Source organism: Gavialis gangeticus, unplaced genomic scaffold (assembly GCF_001723915.1).
Source record: "Gavialis gangeticus isolate Ggan-Ray unplaced genomic scaffold, GavGan_comp1, whole genome shotgun sequence".
Lineage (NCBI taxonomy): Eukaryota > Metazoa > Chordata > Crocodylia > Gavialidae > Gavialis > Gavialis gangeticus.
In genome coordinates this window covers 92,842,106-92,866,167 of record NW_017729024.1, presented here as the reverse complement: position 1 = coordinate 92,866,167, position 24,062 = coordinate 92,842,106, and the positions used below count along the sequence as shown (strand labels likewise).

The 24,062-nt window shown below is 42.6% G+C and overlaps 1 protein-coding gene across 1 annotated transcript in view; it reads right to left on the bottom strand.

Annotated features, from left to right (window-relative positions):
- The window catches only part of FRMD3 (FERM domain containing 3), an 87,822-nt gene that overhangs the window by 3,287 nt on the left and 60,473 nt on the right, over positions 1-24,062 (bottom strand). Inside the window, exons 8-10 of the mRNA XM_019517409.1 lie at positions 23,315-23,389; positions 22,000-22,068; positions 19,023-19,144 (exon numbers count right to left, since the gene is read on the bottom strand). Coding sequence (XP_019372954.1) covers positions 19,023-19,144; positions 22,000-22,068; positions 23,315-23,389 — 266 coding nt within the window. The remainder of the gene's footprint in view (positions 1-19,022; positions 19,145-21,999; positions 22,069-23,314; positions 23,390-24,062) is intronic.

Below are 24,062 nucleotides of genomic sequence, written 5' to 3'. Positions count from 1 at the left end.
GCAAGATCATTCTTGTGTACTTTGTATTTCTCGTGCCACACCCCTTTTCTGCAATCCTATCATTGTAACTCAGTTCAACGGAAGACCTATGCACATTTCTTAACAGCCCACTCCTTCCATCATGAATGATCTAGCTAGACATTTTTTGTTACATACCATCACTTCAGCATTCCATGTTATGTACAATAATCTATATTTTCAACATTTTCAGATCTACATTAAAGGTAATTAAGTGACCAGATTTTCAGAGATGCTGGGTGTCCATGTAATCCAAAGGGTAATAAAAAGTAAATCGTGCAATTTACTTTTATGCTTAAGCATGGATTTAAGGACCTAACTTTAGCCATCCACATCTGAGAATTTTGACCTGGCGCCTTCCTATACCTGCTTAGGGACAAGGTCACTAATATCTTCCCATCGTATTTCCTACCATCTAGGGAACAGCTGCAACTGTTCTAAGAAAGGTGACCCTTACATAAACAATTTTGCACTTTCTCTCCTTTCCCCCTGGCCAATTCAAGTGTACATGAGATGTATAGTTCACCTAAATGGGAAAGATGGTATTCATATGAACCAATATTATTCTCATTCAACCATCTGGCAAACTTCATTTGACCCTGCTGTGAATGTACAGAAAGAAGGCAGAAATGCAAATACTGACAGCTCATAGTTTTCTGAGGGGTTTCTAGGAGGAGTTAAGAACTGAAATGCTCCAAAGCTGACATCAATGCAACAGCTCCCTTAGTCAATAGAAGCTAATGATTTAGGAGAAAGATAATCAGAGGAAAATACATAGAAAAGCCAAACCCACAAGTGCTATCAATCCATGCTATTCGGTCATTTACTAAGACAGTGCTTAAAAAAGAATAGTACACTTGGATGTTAGTGATGAATTGTAGAAGTTTAAGGAAGTCAAAATTGCATTCTGAATGATGCAAATACAGAATAATCTAGTTTTGCATATCATGAATAAATGCCCTATAAGGAGTTAGCAAAATAAATGCAATCTTTAGCTTTTACCACCTGGTAATGTAGGCTTAATGTTAGAAAAGTGCCCTGGTAAACATGGCGTGGCTTATGAACACAGAAGCAATTTACTACAAGGTAAGATGCATTGCAAATGGTCTCTGTATCAGGTCCTTTTACTCTGCAAAACAGCCTGAGTGCACATTCCTCCTCTCGCAGCAAATGCACTTCAACAGAAGGTCAAGCTACTGTGCATTTTCCACAGAATAAGGGACTGCAGTTACCCCAAAGTAGCTGACATCCTGAAAGTTTGCATGCTAGCTAGTAGTACCTCAGGTGTTTTATACCACTTGAGCCCAGATAAAAGTGACTACAGGTATGCGTAGCACTCAAAAATAAGGGCCAGAGTTTCTAAGTGCCCATACTGCAAGGTCCATTTGAAATTTAGAAAACAGAACAATCTGGGTTCTCCCCCTTCATACTCAGCACATGCTATAATATTACCACTGTCCACATCAATGTTTTGGTCATAGTACAGTACGCTAGTATGCATTTCAGACCCAATACGTCTCATCACATTTTGACAGAAGATCACATACATCATGGCATGGTGTCATATTATAACCCATATGGCACTGCACCATTTATTTTGCACAGCATAAGAATGCAGGGTCAAGGTGCAGAAATTCAAATGCCATGACACTGGTTCACATACATTTTCTTCTTAGAAGCTGGCACCTTTGCTTAGCTTTTGGATATATTTCCAGAGGATCTAAATTTCAGCTTAACAAAAGTGATGAATCTGAGTTTAAAAACAATCCCCCAAAATTTTGTGATCCTCCTGAAGCAGCAGGGAAAGCCCAACACAGATTTACAGCCAATTTTATCTAACTTAATGAGTAACAATCCTAAAAATCTTCTGGACTTGCTTGTACAAAAAGGCTATTTTGCCTTCAGTCCTTTGAAGCCACAGAGGCTCTGTTATTAAATAAAAGTTTTCTGGGACATTTTCAAGTCCACAGTTCATTAATACCAGTTACAATTTACATTGTTAATAATTTGATTTAAAAGAACCTTTGAACTCAATATTAAATTACATCCCAGAACATTGATTCTCTCATTCATTCTTTCTCTGCTTTTATAGGCAATTATATGCTTTTTGTGACATGTTATTGGCATCAGATAATGTCTAACTGTCCACACTTTTATCTCCTATTTCCAAAAGTTTGCAACATTTTTCTGGCAGCTGTATCAGTTTTATAAAGGAAAATCCTGTTGTACCAGCCAGACGTCAGTACTTCTCTGCTCTGTCTCTGGAAAAAGTTGGGATGACTCCAGACCTTAGATTCACAACTACAAATTAGAACATGAACAGCTGAGTACGAGACAAGCACTGCAGCAGCTGTACACAGTGAACCAGACGAACTGGACCCCTGGCACCCCCAGGCCAAAACAGCAGCTGAGGATTAGCAGGGTGGAGAGGAACCCTAGCAACACCATTATATTTACAACAAATATAAATGATTCACAATGAAACAGAAGACAAATATTATATCTCTAATAAAAAATTCAGCTGTGAGTGGATTCATTGCACAGCTCTACAGAAAAGGAGGAAAAAAAAGTTTTTTGTGTTCATTGTGGGTTTTTTTTAATTAAGGGAATGAGAAATTAAATTTTGATGTGAGGGGTGGAGGGTGGGAGGGAAGAGAGTTCCTTGCAATGCAAAATTACATACAGTGAATATCATTAACTTTTCCAGGAACGTAAGCCTTGATAGATGAGATGCTCAAAAGCAATATTAAAATACCAGGGAGAAATTTCATAATGACACAAGCAGAACAATTAAAACTGAGATGAAGCAGATTTCCCCAGCTTTTAGCAGGGGAGAAAAAACAGACCTCCTTGTGCCTACATCCAGTTCAACTGCTTGGCTTTTAGTGAAGGGAGTATTTCCTTGATTCAAATCAGGATGAAATTCAGCTGTGCAAGGCCCAACACAAGCTTATGCCTCATAGTGCCAATGCACAGAAATTGTGAATAGAATAATCATGCCTTTGCATTGACTGAAGTGCTATGGGGAAGGAAGCAGGACCCATGATGAACTGAAACATTAATTGCAACTCCCTCAAAAGTGGCTAGAGTATCACTGCACTGAATTGCCACCACAGCCCTGTGGCCAGGTCTCAGGGTGGGAGGGCATAGATTCTACACACAAACTATTTGTCTTTATACAGAGTGAAGTGAATTTCACTCTCAACAAGAAAAATATTTAATAATAATTTTTACAATGTGGCAACTGCCTGCTCCCATGCAGATAGATTTCAACGGCTTCTAGTCTTACTGGGACTGCAGCACTAACTCAAGTAGAAATAGAATCGCCCAATAGCCCAATATTTTTGCAAGTGCAACAGTTTTGTGACATCACAATTGGACTCTTTCCAGGAAATCCCAGCAGCCAAGATTTGGCTTTCTTTGCAACTAACAGAACAAGGAACAATGGTCTCAAGTTGCAGCAAGGGAAGTTTCAGTTAGACATTAGGAAGAATTTTCTCACCAGGAGGGTAGTAAAACACTGGAACAGGTTATCCAGAGAGGTGGTGAAATCTCTATCCTTGGAGGTTTTCAAGACCTAGCTAGACAAAGCCTTGGCTGGGATGATCTAGTTGGGGATGGTCCTGCTTTGAGCAGGGGGTTGGACTAGATGACCTCCTGAGGTCCCTTCCAACCATAACTTTCTATGATTCTATGATGCTGCAGTTCTTGGACTGCAGTTCCAGCTGCCATGAACTGGAGGCACTATTCTGCAGCTTCTATCCTGCAAAGTGAATCTTTGTTCCATTGCTAGTACTGTCTTGAAGCAAGTAAAGAAGTAGGAAGCAGCATTGGCAACGTGTAGGTACGTGCACCCTCTGAGATCGGCCATGCACCCCCTGGAAGCGCCAGCTGCAAAACTGGAAGTGCATTTCTGGTTTTGCCACTGGCTTGGCAATCAGCCGCTGGGGGACCTCCCCACAGTTGGCGATCTGGTGCCCCACCCAGATTTGGGAGACACCAGGCACCCATGGGAAGCAGCATGGCCAGTTTCTGCTGCTCCTCCCTGTTCATACTGTAGAAAGGATACAATGAGACACGTGGGCTAGTTTTGGTTCTGGAAGTAGTAAAAAAGCACATCAGCATAGAAAAAGTGTTTCCCGGCATGTGTTCTCTCTCCATTCCTTCATGTCTTCAAGAAACCAGAATCAGCCACGCCATGCTTTCAAGAACAGGGCAGCAGGATCAAGGTGGGAAGCAGACTGTCAGGGGGTAGAGGCCTGAGCAGAAGGCAGCACTGTGCTCTGAGAGGAGGAAATCACTAGAGGGTAGAATGTGAGTGGTTCAGGCCAGCATCTTGGACAGCGGAAAAGCTGAGCAAGGGACTCAGGGGGAGCTATGCACAGGAAGACCTTGTGGGGGAGCCATGCCCAGCAGGAGTAGAAAGAGGCTACAGAGGCCAGGACATGGAGATAAGAAGTGAGCTAGTGCTTGAAGGAGGGACAAGTATGATACCATCCACCAGAAGTGAAAGGAGGCAGGTTCTACACTTTGTGTGCGCATTGTTTATGCATTTCAGGAGTTTTATGAAGACCAAAAACGAGGAATTAAAAAAAAAAAATCAAAATGCGCACCCAGAAGACTGAGTTTTAGGAAATCCCATTTTTTAAGCCAACTCATGATTTTTGGGAGGGTGGCAATGATGCAGTGTGAACATAATTATTAGTTCCCACATTGTATATTTTGACCGGTCTACTGATTTTGCTCAAACTACCAATCAGGATGAGGGTCATACAGGTATCATTTTAAACCTACATTGTTGGAAGCTAATTTAGGCACTAATGCTAAGGTTAATCACTGTATTGGCCCAAGTTCCACTGAGAGAGAGCTTACATGTATTCAGGGTGCCCATGGCCTGTTGCTTACCTGTGAGGTGTAGGATTGCTCCGGTCATCACCTACTAGCCCTAGAATACCCTGTGTTTCACAGCCTGTTGAAGAAGTAGGAGGTGGTGACATGTCACAGATGGGTATTTCCTGTGAGGCTCCAAGGGCAGATCTAGAGAGACTGCAGTGCTGTGGTCACAACCCCCATTTCAACCATGCCACAGGAGCAGCAGCTGGGGAGTTATTTAAAGTCCCAAATCAGGTAAGATTCCCCTCTCTTCCCCTCTGTGCTCAGCAGCATATCTTCTCTCCCATTCAGCAGCATGTCCTCGTCCCCCATGTCCCCCAGCATCTTCAGCAGCACCTGGAGGGGGGAGGAGCAGGTCCTGAGCCACTCCTGCCACACTCCAGCCTGGCAGTACAGGGGAACTGGACTCAGCTGTGGACAGTGGCATTGGCAGCAAGGCAGCTCTTGAGCCGTCACTCCCTTCCTGATCCCCCTGGATGTTCCCCACCAGCTAGGGATGTCCCCCACCTGCTACCACTGCTGTCCCCAGCTAACTTGGGCTCCACATGCACCCCACTGCTCTTGCCCCCAGGGCAGCCAAAGATATCAGGGACAGCAGCAATGGAGGGTAGGGGACATGCTGCTGAGCACAGAGGGGAGGAAGGGTGGCAAGTGGGGGAAAGGGGGCTCTTACCTGATTTAGGACTTAAAAAAGACCCTGACTGCTGCTCCCTTGGTGTGTCAGCCTATCCCAGTGTGGGGAGGGAAGCAGAGAGTGGGAGTGCACCCACCCCTATGGCTATTCCCGCACCCCACTTTACAAAATCCTGGATCTGCCCATGTGAGGCTCCTATGGTCCCTTTGTCACCCCTTTGCACCCACTATGCCAGCAAAGGGAGACAGTAAGCTCCTCTGCAAGTCTATGATTTGTTAAGAGAGGGAACAGCTTTTAAAGTCTAAGATCAATACAAATGCCTTTACAAAGAAAATTCAGCAAAAACAGCACTTTTGTATTAGGTACATGAAAACCAGAAAGTGAGGCTGATGACCATGTAAACTGACCATTTGCACAGCCATTGCTAATTGAAGTGCAAAAAGTAAACAAACTGCATGAAGGATAACGATAGGAAAATAAATTACATCTTAGCATTCAATACCAGATATTGGCAAGTATATGATATGCCCAGTATATACATGCAAGAAGAACTGATTCTTTTACTCTGTTGTAATTTTTTTTAAACTTTTGATGTAGTTATTTCTCATATACATCAAAATCAGGCCCAGGATTTTTCAATTACATCCCATTATTTACTTTAATATATACTGCATAAATCTTCAATTAGCTTACAATTAAAAAAAATAATGTTATTTATTGTAAAATACAAAGAAAAAGATGGCATGTTCTGGTAGCCTGACTTCATTTTGATTAGTGTAAGTGGTAAGCTGAACTGCACTCATTATGGTACTGCAGCAGTCACTAAAAGAGCCCATTTACGAATTTTTCTCTAAAGTTTTCAGATTCATATTTTTCTCCTTTCCTGAAATGCAGTGGGAGTAAAATTCCAGCGAAGCATTTGCTCAAAATTCAGACTTAAATTCTATTGCTTGTTAAGTAAGCTGCATGATAGACCTCATACATCTACTAGACTCACCCCTCTCCCATTGTTAGCCACTCCTTACTTCCCCTCTATCCCAATAAAAACATTTTGTCACTTGCATTAGTTTGCTTCTCTCAAAATGATCTGGGTTAGCACAGCAAACAACAAGGCAAAACTGGAAATAAGAGTTTTCTGCAAAAAGCCATACAAGTATCTGAGCAAAATAGATTTAAACTTACCAGCACTTCTAGCTGTGATCCTTGATCCATGTTTCAGCAAACGAATGCATACATCTTTGCTACAATGGTTAACCATACGCAAGTGAATGCTTCTCCTGGTTTGGATTTTTACCAGACATTTCACCATGTTGACTATTATTTAGTTTCTATCACAGCTTTGAAAAAAACCACAACTCATGCTGGCTGTGACCTTTTACTGAGTCTCCACTGTGTTTTTAAGGACTAAACTGAGTCCCACTGAATGAATCAAATGACAGGCTTCTAACATGGCCAACAAAAATATCTCTCAAGGGAACAGAATAGGGGGTTATTTTTAACCACTTCCAACTGTTTCATAATGTACAACGCAAACTACTGCAGTGTCCATCTCACTTAGCTGACTCACACATACACATGCAGAAGTAGCTAAGGCACCAAAACATGGGATGATGAAACAAAAAAGCATAAAAAATAAATGTTAAGTGCAAAATGGGATTATGATCCTTATTGCTGAAGGGCTTCAATTCAGTCATTTACACTGACTTACCAATGTTACCCTGAATGTATTTGTATGTGTGTGTGTAATAATCTAGAGTCAAATCCTGGAGTGTGGAAAGAAGACTTGGCACGAAGCCAAGCCAAGCCAAGACTTGGCAGGATGGGGAACATCCCGTCAACCAGGCAGCACATGGGTGCTGATAAATAAAGACACTCTAATATCAAGATTTCAGACTTTGGTTCTGAAACTAGGGGCAAAATCTGATCTGTCCTGAGTGGGAGAAAAAAAAGAAGGTGGAAAACTGGAAAAGTGCATCTTTCTGTACATACGTTTCAGTTCCCAAAAGTGGGCAAAACTAGAGTATGTTGGACATGTCTACATATTTCCCTACGGATGTACCTTTTGGAAGTACTAAAGCATGGTGCACTAACAACAGTGCCATAGGGCAATGTGTAGAGGTGCCCAACATGCTCTAGTTTTGCCCACTCTTGAGAACTGAAGCATGTATCTAAAGAAAGATGCACTTGTCCAGTTTTCCATGTTCTTTCTCTTCTTCCACTCAGGCACAAGGAGATCTCTTTTTTTTTTTGGAAGTACTAAAGCACAGTGCAGTAACCACCCATAGCGTGCTGTGCATGTGGCACAAGGTTATTTTTAGCAGCTACTTCGCCGTAGTGATGTGCTATAACATGGGAGTGCATAGATATGGTGAAGCAGCTGCTGGTCACATGTAGACACCTGTGGACGCTACGCTGCTGTACCACATTGCTGCAGGGACATAGCATCATGTGTAGACATCCCCACTGTGTCCATGAGAAGGTGGTGCTCTTCCTGAAAGGTTGGTCACGTTATGTTTGCTGGTCAGCAGAGGATATGCCAGGTAGGACTTGTACATGCTTTTCATGCTGTTCTCCTGCTTCGTGCCACAGGACCATTCTGAGAATAGCAACTAGAGGGGCCTGCTAATACCAATGAAGCAATATAGGGAGGGAGGAAGGGAGCGAAGAAAGGTCTCACCCACTGTAACATTTATCTAAGGGTTGGGCTGCAAGACCAACCATACCAGAAGTTTTTTCTCTCCCTGGTCCATACAAGTAAATGACAAATGGGGTTTCCTGGATGTTTTTAGTGGTATGTCTCAAGCACAACATTTCAACTGATACATATTACTACATAGGAATGTGTGGAAAGCATTATGTAGGGCTGGCACCTATTTAAAAGTATGTATCCAGTTAAAGTGTTCCCTTAGCTTCTCCCACAGTAATTCTATGTGGAACAAAGGCTTCCACTGTTATTTTCACTGCACCAGCTTTCAGTCTCTCTCAGCTAGTTCTATGTGGGCTGAGAGAACAAGAGACCCCTTTCTTGGCCCCATTTTATCACTTCTTCAGACATAACATGCCTATGTGATTCTGTCATTGTTCCCCTTGTAGCAATTACTGGAATGTAAAAGATAAATCCTTGCTACCATGACATGCAGCAGCTACAGTTGTAATATTTACAAAGTCCAAAAGAACTGGTTCTTTTAACCACCAATCCGTTCTAACCTCAAAGGAAAGCATGCCTGACTTTCTGACTCAGTGAGCAAATGCCCCCTGGACAGGGTTAAGAATTAGATTCAAGGTCAAGTAATATAGTTATGCAAAAATTAAGACATATTGGGTTACTTAGAGCTACCCCCTTCCCCCCCATTAACTGTGTATGTTGGACTAAAGAGAGGTTATGCTAAAATCAAATAGCTGAGTCAGTGACAGTCTTGCTATAAACCTGACTCTGAGCAAGTAAGAGATTCTATCTATCTGTCATCACATTTCCTGACACCAGCAATGAATGCTGTGTAATGTTTGGAAGATACGTTCAACAAGGGATTTTCCAGACAACAAGCCAGCTTCTTTCTTGTGGCCTGGCTTCTTTGTGATCCACTGGTTGCATACAGGGGCCAGAAATCCATAGACCCCCAAATCAATGAGCTGCAATTAATTCTTTTGCCACCCTTCTGACTCTCTTCTTCTCTGCAACCTGCACTCAGTAAAAAACGAGTGCTGCTGAAATTCTAGCCTATTGCTGGGAAGGTTGTTAAAGGAGCCTTCCAGTCAGCTGCATTCAGACCTATTTTCAGAGGTCTCTGAAAACAGAGAGTAGTTATAATGATGCTTTAAGCAGCAGTTTTAGTTAAGAGGTCTAGCACTACTCTCTAGAAAACCTAGTGTCTATCAAGAACAATATTCCCCACTACAAAAACAGTGATCAACAAGCTTTTCCTTATGTGTTATAAGCTTAACACACTATTGAGGAGTAAGTAGTCACTTTCTATTCAAGACACTGGTCTTCAGCACTTTTGTTTGTTTGTTGTTAATATGAAGTGCTATAGTAATGAATTTTGAATGGAGTAGATTACACAGTGAGAGGGCTGTAAATGTGACTCAGTTCATTAAATCCTCAAATAATGGGTTCTCTTACACAAAGGCCTCCTAATTTGAGAACATACATTACGAGAATTAAAAATTCTACATAGAGCACCAGGAAAAGTTCCACACTCCAGACTTTGTTCCACAAATGAGTTAAAGACCTTATCATTCAAAAATAACTGAGTAATTAGTAAAGGATTCAATTACAGGTAAATTGAGTAAAAGTTGTTCATTATTGGTTCCACTAAGCTTAAAGGAAATTAGAAAAACTTTAGTCTGTCTCCAGTCTGTAGAAATCTCAGAACAGAACTGTTAAAGCCACAGAAGCTTATGATGATGTCTGATTGAGGCTGTTTTGCGTGGCAGGTATAAACAGCATTCAGGAGTGTTTTCTCTGCTAATTTTAAAGTCAAAAGTAGTTTATTTTTATGAAGTGTTTCTATCCACTGTATTTTAATCTATGTTTAAGAATACAAACTCATAAACATATATATGCTCATAGGGTAAGCGCACTTCTAAATTGAAGAAAGTAACAACACTAAATAATCTTTTTCTCTACTAAAAATGGGATGCAACAACACTGTTGGTTGTACTGGAAGAAAAGAAGTAGATGGGCTAATTTAGAAGTTGTAAAACATCCTTACTGTACAATCCAGCTTTCTGAACTTTAAACATGACATATTGGAGGCCACATGCTCTGTTATTTTGTATCTTCTGCAATATTTGAAATGGCTATGATAAAATGCCCATTAATTCAACTTTGTAGCATCTAAGTCAGGGGCAGGCAATTATTTGGGCTTGCAGGCCACATAGCAATTTTGGGGAGCTGTCATGGGCCAGTTAGCACCCAACTCCACCGCAACACCCACAACAGCACCTTCCCCCCTCACAACAGCCTGGAGCCTGCATGCCCTGCGGCTCCTCCCCGCTCCACCAGTGCCCAGCAGCAGCTGAGTGCACAGCCCTGGCCCTGGCCCTGGCCCTGGCCCCAGCCCACACCTGCTACAGACTCGCCCCAGATGGAACAGACCTGCTCCAGACCAACCGGGACCTATGTGCACAGCCCTGACCCTGGCTTGCCCCATTCCTGTTCTAGACCACCTGCCCATGATGAGCAGGCCAGGCAGAAGCTGCCTCTGGGCACGGGAAAAAGTGGTTAGTTCCCCCTTGCCACTTCCAGACCCTTTTTGCTGCAGGCACCCTGAGCCTATGCCTGGGCTGCCCTGTGGCTCTTCTCCACCACCATCACCACTGCCACTGGCAAGTCCAAAGTGGGTGCAGGGCTGGAGCCAGGGCTGGGGCTGTGTGTGCAGGTCCCTGCCAGACTCCATTGGGCTGTGCCAGTGGTGGCAGCTACCAGAAGGAACCGCAGCCTGGGCTGCCTAGAAATGGAGTCCAGACATGGAGCCTCCCCAGCCCCACTGCGTGGCTGGGGACAGCAGGATATGCCATGGGCCGGATGGGCCAGGTAGGACTGAGAGACCCACCATGGGCCAATGTCTCTCTGTGGGCTGGACTCAGCCCACAGGCCATATTTTGCCCACCCCGGTCTAAGTAGTACACACAAAATTTCTCTATGCACCTATTACAAGTTTGAAGCTAATACAAACTGGGATTTCCAAATACAAGATAGGCAACTACAAACAGAAATACCTGAAAGTCTGTGTAGCTATACATATGGGTAGTGCAGGTGCATATTCCAAGTGCCACACAGCCAAAGCATCTGAAGTGTAGTAAAGGCAACCATCTGTATATAGTTCTTACTCAGGAACTGAGCAGCTTGACTGATGCGGCTAAATTAGAACTTAAGTAAAACACACTGCTACAAGCAATGCTGAACATTACTAAATAAGAATTTATATCTGTGTGCACGCAAGCATACACATTTTTTACATTGGCAGATGAAGGCATATTATAGAGAAAAGGCTAATGTATCTCCAAATAACACAAGACGCACATAACACAGAGCCACAAAGGACATAGCCTCAGAAAAAAAAAAAAAGAGAGAGGCAAATATTCCCATCTCAAAAATTACAAAATTAAAAGAACAGTCTGGGACACCTGACTTTTGACAACTGGTTAAGCCCAATCTCAGTAATAACTCAGAGTATATATGTACAATGAGAATCATGTGACTATACTGCATAAGCCTCAAATTGAAACAGGCCTGGGGCTGACAACTAAAGACTCTTTGCCTTGGGCTGTGTTACACTGTGACATGATCCACATGCCTCCCTGGGTCACAGCAGTAATTAATGGAATGTCTTAAAGTTGTCAGACAGCCATTTAGACTTGAATCTTTTAGCGATGACCATGTGCACTGAATTAGTACTAATTTGAAAAAGCAACTGGGTGGACTACTTATAGCAGTGATTCTCAACCAGGATTCCATGGCTCCTGAGATGCCGTGTGATCCTTTATAGGGTGTAACAGGGTGTTGCTCAATATTAGCACTGATAGGTGTGCAAACACATGATTCATAAGGTATACTCAGAGGGTGCATCTGGATGTGGAGACATGTGTAGTTTGTGGTGCCACAAACCTCTTTGCAGCACCACAAACTGCATGCCCAGAACATTAAAACATGCCCATTTGCCAGTAGCAAAAAAAAATTGTACTGGTAGCAAAAAAAAACCCCCCAAAAAACATAGGGGGGTGGGGAAACAGCATAGTGCACTTGTCCATAGTGTGCCAGAGCACACGGAGGGCTGGCCAGCCAGAGCAATGCTCTGGCTGCCAGCCAGGCTCTGTGCTCCTGGATCTACACTGCTGGTGCAGCAGGAAACCAGGTAATACTGCCTCCCCTACCCCTACCCAGGACAATGTACTGCATGCCAAAGCACACATGCACAGGTGCAAAGGGACACAAAGCAGCAGCACAAATTTGTGCCACTGCTACTTGTGCCGCTACAAGTGCACACCCCTGCACGTGGGGATGTGCCCAAAGAGTTGAAATAGGAATCCATCTGTCTTGTTGTGGTCTTTCTGAGTTCTTTGCCACAGAAGAATTGCTCCATCTTTTCCCATAGTCAAGAAACAAGTAAAAGCTAAGAGCTGGCATTTCTCAAGGTGTGCTTTGACTCTAAAAATGATTAAGAACTACCTACCTAAAGGTTTAGTCCATTCTAAACTGCACGTGAAGGAGCTCTGGTTGTGGAACTGGTAGAAGAAGACTTCATTTGGAATAAGCAGGAGGCCTTAGAAGAAATTTAGGAAGAACCTTTAGCATCACCTCTTTTCTTTGTAAAACGTAGCATAAAAGCTGCAGAGAGATCCTTGCTTATTTGTTCCCCCACTCTGAGAGCAAGAGTCACTGCCATCAAGAAAATAATCTCTATACAAGAAATTTGAGCTCACACAGATCAAGTGGCTTAAAAAGAAGCTTTCACTGGTTTGTTAAGATCACATTAATATCCCATGACTCATAAGGCTTTTTAGTGGAGGGTTTCAAGTGTATCAAGCCCTGCTTGATTCTGGTGGCTTACAGATCCAGAAACACTACTTTATTTTCAGCTACTTCATAGTAGGCAAAGTAATTGCCAAATTATCAGGACTAGAATTAATCTTTATTACCAATCAGATCAATAAGGGGGCAGCCAAGATGCCTCTTAGCATCATCTAAAGAGATCCACACATGCCTATTTGCACCATGCTTTAAATCTTATTCTGGTGTGCATCAGAGAGATACAACTCATGGCTCAGCATCAGGGATGAATCCAGCAAAGCACTCCAAGCTATCTTTAAGATAGGCCTAGAGAAATTTCTTAGGATGCACCTCTAAAAGGATGCCTTTAGGACCTTTCCTCAAAGTTTGATCTCCCCAGAACGTGCAATTTATTGTAATTCCTTCCTCCTTCTAAAGAGACAGACAGGGAGAAAGATAAACATTCTAGAAAAGCTATTCAGTAGAATAGGACTTTGGAGTCATTACCAAGTCCTACACAAACACTGAAGCACTTCAGAAAGAATTAACAAGAAGGACCAACCTACAAACAAACCATGGCACCAAAAACAATTGGGAGGGGGCAGCAGTGAAAATCACAACATCCTAGTGTTGTGAAGTCCTGAAAAAACACTGATAAAAAACCTGGATACCTCAGCACCAATAAATGCACCAAATGGCCTTATAGCTTAGGGCAAACACTTGATGTGTCAAGATTAGAATTACTGCTACAGAAGAATTCACAACAGATCTAAATAGCTCTGAAGATCCTAATGAAGGTTACCAGCACACAGAGACAGTACAAACTCATGGACTTTAAAAGATTTTACAGCAGTGGCTCTTAACAGATGTACCATGATACCCTGGGGTGCCACAGGATCCTTTTGAAGGTGCTGTGGGGTATGAACAGATAAACACTTGATCTTCCCCTCCCAACCTTTATGGAAGGAGACAAGTGCAGGCTCATCTCTCCCTGGCTCCGCTGCAAGGAGGTATGCTCTACTGGTCCCTGCTGCCTCCTGTGTGAAGAGCCAAGTGGTTGCTTCTGCTCACCTCCTCCTCCCCACTCAGGCACCACCTTGCTCCCAGTTCTTCAAAAGAGTCCCCTGAAGGGGTGACCCAGAAAGGATTTTGCTCCTTAATTCCAGCCTAATCTCAGCTCCAGTAGAGGAGCTAAGCACAGGCTTGTCTGTGTTCAGCTCCACTAGAAGAAAGTAAGCTCAAGATCACCCCTGCCCAGCTGTTCTGTGAGGAGCTAAGTGCTTGATCCACCCCTGCACCAGGACTTGAATGCTGCAATAAATAAATCAGTTACTGACATGGAGTGTCACTCAGTTCACAGGAATAATGGAGAGTTAACAGGAGCCTACAAAGGTTGAGAACCACTGTTCTAGGGCCACAAAGCCAAGAGCACAGACCATCAAAAGCTGAAGTTGTATTCAAAGAAGAAGACTACAGTCAGACAGCTAATAAGCTGTCAGTGGAAGTGGTGAAATGTCTTGACTCCTGCAGACAGCTCCTTCCCAGCCCATGGTTAAGAAGCAGCCTGCTGGAAGGTCCTAGGAGCTGAGGTCGTAGAAGATGCAGTATTTCTGGAAGGGAGTGAAAGGGTTTTATTGTCTCCTGGTTTATGTAATGCTTCAGAGAGCATAAAAAGTTTGCTACAGGGGAATACTGTCCTGTCTTGCACTAGCAGTGTAAGATTCAAGAATGAGGGCTCCTCAGAGGATGGTGTCTTTAGTGAAAAACTAGTTTCCATTAACTGTAAATGGAAAGACATTAACCTTCATTTGTAACATATCAGCAAGGAGACCAGCCTGATAATTAGCTCCATCTCTCAGCACATTTCTTAAGTAAATCCACACATATTTCTCTAGGGCTTTGCATCCCCCTCTGTCTCTGAGGAGTCTGACAACTTAATTCAGGTTGTTCAGCAATATAAAAATTAACAGCCACCTGTTAACAGACTGAAAAACACATAAGGGCTGTCAGTTTAACAATTTAGGGAAGGGAAGAGATTTACTTTATAACGCTGAAAAATAATAGTTTTGGAAAGAGGTTGTTTCTTATCTGGGTAATGCTATCTCTCATGTTGCTTCACACTGTGGTGCTACTACATAGCTCAAATTAGCTCTTCTTCCAAAACTGGTGTACCTGACCTCTGACCTAAGAGACCTACTAATATATTTTAATGGTACCAAGAAAAAGATTTGTAGTTTTGGAAAGTTTTTCCTTCCTTTCTTCTGTAAGCAGAACTGTAACAGCCAACTACTCGGGCTGTGTTTTCATGAATCAGCGCCCCATTCAGTGAATTCACTAACTGAAAATGATCTTTTGAACTGCTCTACAAACACAGGATCGTATGATCTGTGATTATGGGAAACACTTGCGTGGGGTGGGAGCACGAACTTCCTTGCTAATACCAGATATTAGAGTCAAGTATTGAATTTAAAAGTTCTTATAACCTATTTTAACAGGAAAATACTTCCTGTTACTCCCAGGCAGAGTTTAGTAACCTGCTTCCCTGAAGTCATTCTAGGAGACTACTCTATATGAATATTATCTTCAGACTTATAACTCTTCCAGAACTGGTCTGATAAATCAGGAATATAATTCCAAAATGTGGTTTAAGTTATAGCAACCTTTTTCACATCTTGGTGCTCAAACTAGCAGCCTGTCAACTAAATGTCTGTTTTGAATGACTGTATGCAGATTTAGGAGCCAACAACTACAATATAGAGCACCGAAGTTTGAAATATTAGAATCTGTTTGGTTGTCATTCCAAACAAAATTTTTCATCATCAATTTTTAAATCTCACTTAAGTAACACAACACTCATTTCTCAAAGTTTATAACCCCCCACACACCCCAATATCTAAACAAATATAAAACAGTGGATTTTTTTTTTTGCTGTTCTTTGTTATACTGAATCATCCTATTGTGATGCTACCACCAAAGCTCACTGCTTTTCCCTCCACAGTGACCCGAGTTTATCATGAGTGCAATGCCTACTAATTAATTCATTTTTGGTCTTGGAGAAAGCTAGCAATACTAGAGCATCACTAGACATCTTGTGTTTGTATGAAAAAGAATTTCATTTCACTGTCATACCTTTGCAGATCTTATGTGCCTTAATGACTGGGGGGGGGGTGTTAATTCTATATTGTGTAATTGCTATGTTCTGAATCAATCCTAAGGACAGCGAGACAGGTTTGAAGATGCTCAAAATTCCTACATAACATTTCATGTGCTTGAGTTCACTCTGATCACTCTGTTACTTAGCAACACTCAAGCAGTTCGCATGAAATATTCCTTATCATCTGGCAGTTTCTGTAAGACAGTTTAGCTTCATACTTCACACAGACTGAGTCAGTATGGGAATTAACCTCTCAGACAATTTTGTGAAGTAGAGAGGTATTTTCAAGCAGCTCATTAAAAACGATAACCCAGGAATCCAGCAGGTCACTATTTTGGGTCACAACTTCAGGTGTTAGACATATGGCAAATTAAAATTCAGGAACATGTAAAATGTGCTTGGTTAATAGAGGAAATCCTGTACTCTGCTGGAAATTAAGTAAGGAGAAGATTCTATTCCTTGCTCTAATACTGATTCATTTTATGACCTCAGGGAAGTCACTTAACTCGTCTTAGATTATGGTACTGTTCCATTCAGTAAGTCATATGTGAGCATACAGCTCAGTCTCAGGTTTTCAGGATCAATTTTAGGAAACAACTTTTTCTCCAGATATAAATTGATAACTGCAGTTCAAGACCTGGAACTCCATCCTTGGAAGGTTTTTAAGACCCAGATAGACAAAGCCTTGGCTGGGATGATATAGCTGGAGATGGTCTTGCTTTGAGCAGAGCATTGAACTAGATGACCACTTGAGGTCCCTTCCAACCCTAATTTTTCTATGATTGTATTACGCTTACAAAATCCCACAAGAAAATCATGTAACAAAAGAAAAGACCCAAAGGGTTGAACTCCCTAAAACAACTAACATTTCTGAGTGGGTATATTTACTGCATACACAAAAATACTTTAAGTACAAAAATAAAGACTACAAGAATAAGTCAGTCCCACCTACAAATAAAGTACAATTTTTCTGGCTCTTTTGGAAAGAAAAAATGGGATTCTTAGGATATGAGCAGACATTGCATTTGTCCCAGGAGAAAGTCTTTTGTCACAGGATTGTACAGACATACATGTCAATTATCGCACTTCAGGTCCCTTTGAAGTACGCTGAATAAAAATATGCTAACACTTTTTCCCTGTTGTTGCTGTTTATTCCAGGAACAAGCCTATCAGGCTGAGTGCTCTTGCTGGCCACCTACTGGTGAAGGAGCAGCAGTGCAGCTTGGAAGGGTGACCTGTACAGGACTGTGCCCTGTAGCTCTCTTGCCTGTTCCCTGAAAGACATCACCAGAAGGCACCACTCATATTGCAGGCTACCAGAATAAGTCAATCCCACCTACAAGTAAAGTGCAATTTTTCTGGTTCTTTTGGAAATAAAAAGATGTACCATAGTACTCTGGGGTGCCACAGGGTCCTTTTGAAGGTGCTGTGGGGTATGAACAGATAAGCACTTGCTCTATCCCTCCCAACCTTTACAGAAGGAGACAAGTGCAGGCTCATCTCTCCCTGGCTCTGATGCAAGGAGGTATGCTCTACCTAGCCATCACTGGAAGTAACCTGAAAGCCACAGTCCCCACAGTGCCAAACCTGGACCTGGGTGGAAGCCTCGATGGTAAGCGGTCCTGCCTGGACAGAAGCCTCACAGGTGCAAGCAGAGGCAGTGGTAGTGGCTCTGGCTTTGCAATGTCCTCCAGCTATTTCCCTGGGTCTCTTAATCAAGGCAGGCGGGGAGGGGAATGCCTAGCAAACTGCCTGCAAACTGCTTGCCCTGCTTGCCGCCCCTGTTCACTGGCTCCCTGGCCATCTGGGGACTCTCCTTCCTGTCCCCATGAAAGTCAATGGCAAAGTTCCCACTGATATCAAAGGGCCACTGAGTCTGAAGGAATGACTCTTATTTCTAGTATTCCTGTTTCCAATAAGATGAAATCACAAATGACTTTATCAAGAATCCAATGAAGTAAAATGGTCTGCTGGCAAAAACTCTATTAACTCCTGATATTTCAGTGGAACTTAAAGAGTGATTTTTTCTTACAGAAAGGATGTCATCAGTCATGCCATAGTAGAGATGGAGTGTTGTTGTAGCCATGATGGTCCAGAGGTAAAGTTTTTTGTGATATCTTTCATTGGACCAACTGTATCGTTGGGAGAACTATTGAACAAGCTCTTGGGTGTCATCTTATAAAAACCAGCTCCCAGATAATTTGAATAAACAGTGCAGAGTAAAATAAGATTTATTCTCATTTAGCACCTGATACTTTGCAGGCAGGTCACCTGAGGATCAGCAAAAGATTGTCCATCAGTTTTTCCAGCTACACAGTTGGTTCAGAACAAGATGTCATAATAAAGATTTACCTCTCCTCAGTAGCAACATTGGTATACGGCCATAATATTGAGGTTCATACCCCCCACTTATAAAAATTCTAAAAGATCTTCAGTGGAAATGTTCTTTATTTATTTGAAAGATCAGTATAGAACATGATCAAAAACAGTGAGTAAGCAAATACTAGAATTATGCTTTCTATAAAGAATATTGCTCCAACTTTCAAAAATAAAAAAATGTGCATTTATGTCAATGGAATTGCATTAACAAAGAACTAGTTTGGTGTTGGTTTTTTTAGTTGTGTTTATTTGGTTTGGGGGTTTTTTTGCTTCTTTCTTTAAATTCTGAATAGTGTTACTGTACTGTTTCAACCACCTGGCACGTTCCATCACAGAGCTGGTTGCAGGTCGGTGTTCAGTGGAATGATGTCTCTATATTCTCACATACCACAGATGCAGTATGAGGCTCACTTTATAATTTTGTGGAAATGTAGTGACAGTGTTGAATTTACCTTCATCAAATGGAATCTCTTCCTCTTCACTTGGAGAAGGGAGAAGGGGCTGCAGAGGTTCCATATTAATTATAAGCTGTTTGTTCAAGGAGTGAGAGCTACGACTCTGGGGAATGCTGGTTCTAAAAGCAAAGATAAACAGTGTTGGTTTGGTCACAAGAAATACAAGGCTCCCTGTCTCATGATCACTTTGCATAAGTTGTAATGGGCCTCAAAGAGAACGTGCCATGTACAGTGAATATCCCTTGATGACTCTCTTCTCTGTAAGAGAGGATAACTTTCACATTTGAAGTGCTGCAAAGGGCTTTCGGTAGTTCAGCACCATGATAGCCTCCTCATTCTTGAAGCCTTATGTCTCATTTTACACTGCATTTCAGTATTTAATTGTGCAAGTATATTTTAACACAAGTTATTCATTTGCATAGGAGCTCTGGGTAGAGCAGAACCTCTTACAGAATTCTGCACTATAGATTCAAATTCTTCTAGGATTGAAGATTCAAATTCTTGATTCAAATTGATTCAAATTCTTCTAGGAATCATTCATATGATTCAGGTCAGGGCTGTCCACTTTCTACATGGCCAGTGACCATATGCCCCACTGGCTGAATACCATATACCTCCCCTCTCCGCCCAAGGCACCACACTGGCCCCATCTCTGCCCCCCTGTAACAGGGAGCTAGAAGTCTCCTGTTACTTTAAGAGAAAAGTGTAGCAAGATAAGCTGAATCAGGGAGGACTGGCAGCTAAGAAGAAATAAGCTAGCTGCTAATGAACTGGCTGCCAGCAGACAGGCTGTAAGTTTGGTAGATGCTAACCCTGGGAAGGTAACTCACCCAGGTAATGGAGGCAAAATAGTAAAATGGGCCAAGGGCAAGCAGGGACAACATACGCCCAAGTTGGCTGATGTTCTTAGGCAGGGGTGGGCAATTATTTGGGCCTACAGGTCACATAAGGAGTTTTGCTGAGCTGTCAAAGGCTGGGTCAGCACTCCACCCACTGCCCAACAACTCACCAAAACTCCCTATGTGGGAGGTGGGGAGCAGTGTTCAAAAGTGGGACAGATGGGTGAGTCCAGGATCTTGGAGTGGAGTCGTGGCAGTGACAGTGCAGGGCCAAGGCCCAGGGCAAAGATGTGATCCACTGCCTACATGCCCCTGAAATGGGTATGGGTTCCACAGACAGGGAATCATGGCTCTGCTCTGGCCCCATGCTGTCACTGGCCCAAGATCCCAGACCTGGAACAGGATGCAGCTCCTAGCCAGTCTCCATGAAGACTCTGGGATCATGGGGCAGTATCAGCACAGAGGCAGGGCAGAGCTGGGATGTACTCCGCACACATCCTTGCCCACAGAACCAGGGCTTTACCCCAGCCCTGACCCAGCACTGTCACAGTCCCACGATCCCAGGGTCTCCATTGAGACTGGCCAGGAGTTGCATGTGCAGGGCGCATGGGCAGGCAGAGAGCTTCATCGGTGCTGAGGCTGGGATCTTGGGGTGCTGACAGCGTGGGGCCATTGCAGAGCCACGATCTGCTCCCCACAAGCCCCCGCCTGAGGAACACGTGCATGTTGCAGGGACATGGAGGCAGCAAAGCATGGCTCTGCCCTGGGCCCCAGCCCTGCACTGTCACCACTCCAATATCCGGGGTCTCCTTGGCCCTGCCCACCCATCTAACTCCCAGATAATGCTCCCTTCTAGCCTGCAGCCTCATCCTAGGTACCCACCTGAATGCCCTGTTTGTGTGGGTCCCACCCCCAGCAGTGGATGCAGGGCAGACAGGCTGGGGTGCCCAGGCAGCAGGGCCAGGTCCGGCAGCGGCAGCCGGAAGGAGCTGCCACCCCTGGGGCTACTGGGAAATGAAATCTGGCCGCTATACCACCCCTGCCCTGCTGTGCGCTATGGGGTAGTGGATTCAGCCACATGCAGCATACCCTGGGCTGCCCCTTATGTCTGGGCAGCGGGACCAGCTGCACCCACTATACCCTGCACTGTCCCTTGTGCCTGGGCAAGGTGGGACCATGGAACCCTCTGCAAGCTGAGCAAAATCCCTCAGTGGGCCAGATCCATCCCATAGGCTGTATTTTGCCCACCACTACTCTTAGGGCGTGCAACATCAGTACTTCTTTCTGAATATTTACCTTGGAGAAGTTTTAAAAAGCCTAACCTGGAGTACTTTCCATATTCCACCAAGTAAGAGCTGGAATATCAGAACATAATAAAATTTATAATAAATGTGGGGACATAGTTACAAAATATTCAGAAAACTAAAAAGTAAAAAAGAGCACTCATGCTCCTGACACAAAGGTATCCTTTAAACTTTTTTAAAGTTTTTTTTCCCCCTGCCCTCTTTTTACTCTCTTCTGATTAATTACTAATCACAGGGTCTCTGCAAGTTTTCAATTTCCATTTGTTTAAATAAAGTTCTCATAACTCCAACTGGCTGAACAGTGACACCTTTCAGAAAGATGTCTGCCTATTCTCAAAAGTATAATGGTATCATTTGGTCATACCAAAAAACCCAAAACAAGGACTTTTTCCCCAAATAAGGAGTGACACTTCCTTTCTGCTTAAATATAAAGTTCCTAGCTTTAAGGCAATAAAGCTGTGGGGTTTTTTGGAACATAACTCTCCATCTTCCTCAAAAAATAACACATGAGACAGTGACCAGGTGATTTTTTTGACAAGGATAATTTAATATCTTCATTACCAAGGCCAATAGAAACTATTTGACCGAATGATTAAAAGAAACCTCATGCCACGTGGATGCAGTTTCCTTGCCTAGGAGATAAAAAGCACTATTAACAGAATTGTGATAAACTCACTTAGCATTTTTGACTTGTTAAAAGTCCCTCACTGGGGAAGGTGACAGTCAGAACAATCAGTCTCTATATCCTACAGTAATGAAAGGAATACTTTCTGTGCAAAGCAGATTCATCCTCTTCTGTTCTTAGAGTTTAATGTACATTTCAAAATATACCTGTGAACTTCAGGAGGTTCCCTTTGGATCTTAGAACTTGCTTCAACCACTTCTTTGGCAACTTTGCCACTGTATTAAAACATGAATTAAATAATGAAACAACTTTTGAAGGTTTTAAAATTGTTATTCATCCATATCTAAATCCAGCTGAACCACTGAATCAGGGGTGTCAAACTTATGGCCGGCAGCCTGATCCAGCCCATAAACTAGAGACATGCTGTTTGGCCTGTGGGGCTCATAGAGGGAATTTGGAAGCACTGCCGCTCACCCTGGCTAGGGACAGAAATGACATATAAACCAAAATAAGTGATCAGAAACCAGTTAATTTCTGTAACACAAGAGAAGTTCAGTGCACTTCTGCTTTCAAAATGGCCAAAACCAGTTTAACATAAATTTGGATAAACATAGCATCAGACATAACTGCTTTAGGTTAAAATGGTTTATTGAACTTCTGCCTCAGATCCTCTCCATATTCAAGTTAAATTACACTCCCCCAGCATCCCAGGATGTGTTGCAGGGTGGGCGGGCTAGCTAGCCTTGGCCCAAGCTGTCTGCTCCAGCTAAGCAGAAAGGCATGCTCTAGGACCCCCTGGCTCCTGGCCTGGGCCATTGCAGGCATGTAGATGCATTTCTGGAATCAAAAGTGAATGTCTCTTCACTTGCTTATTGGTTCAGTCCACACAGCTTAGACTAACCTGCGAAGATTGAATCAATTCAGTTACATGCTTTTTGACTGTCTGTACTTAGCCCCTGTGGCTGCCACTGTGTCTCAATCTGAACTGTGAGTTTGACATACCTGAAGCCAAATTGTTTTAATAGAAAGAAAAGCAATGTTTTTAAAAGAAATGACATAAGAAAAAACAATTATTTATAATGTAAATGAAATTAATTTAGTGCTCATAAAAGGTTTCTGAATGAAAATCCTGGAGACCATCTATCTACAGAACCAGTAAAGAAAAGCAGTGCCATCATGAGCTTCCTCTATGCTTTCCAACCAAGGTAGCTCTATTCTAGACACATCTGGTGAAAGAGTAGTTAAATTGCTATGCCATCCAAGTCTTGTCCTCTTGAGACTGCTAAGAAAGATGACAATTAGTTCAGGGCCCGTTTTTCTGATGCAAGTGGAAACTTGGATACAGAATGAAATAAAAAACACTGAAGAGGCCCTAAGTAGCACTGGCCTTAAAATCCTATCAACACAGATTGGCTGAAACAGGTATACTAGAAGCAACAGGTTTAATTTCCCAATAATAATTCTCTTCCTCCCTGGAATGGTTAATCATAAAAAGAAACACAAGATCTAGAAAGCACCTACCAATATCGAAATCTACTGCCTTTAAAAAATATTTTGCTGCTGGACACCGTCTTGATCTGACTGGATTTTGCACACCTTCAAGAAAGAAAAAAAAAAGAGTAGAAATGTCATATTACTACAGTGCAAATAACTTAAAATACAGAAGTGAGTTGGATCAATGACAAACTGTTATTTTTCTCCTACCATACAGTATTCTAGAAGTGGACTTTTCAAACTTTTTTATTGGTACGTAAAACAACTATAACATAAAACTGCAATCAGAACAACTCAGGCAGTACCAAATAACTGCATACAAATAAATGATTATCTGGGTAATGAAGAAGTACAGTGCGTATGTCTACTGTGTCTGCAAGGGCTTACACATACAGCATGAATCCAACATCACACCACCGCTAGGGTTCTTACTAACAATACCCAAAATGTGGAAGATTTAGGGCTGAGCTATAGCTATCTCCATTCAACAGCATTATTGAAACAAGCAAAGAATATGAATATTTGACTCAGAAAACAACCATATTTCCTGCACTGTTAAACAGTCAAGTTATGTATAGCCTACAACAAAGTCTCCCCGGTCTAATAACCGAGTCAGCATGCAACAACCTTTCGCTACATTAATCAGAGTTTGAAGGATGGTTTTCATAGATCAAGGACAGCAGAATTTTAATACAACCATCTTCCTGATATTCTGTGGTTTTGAAATGTCAAACTGACTTCATATCAATTCCCTCACTCTCCATGCTTGGAGGTT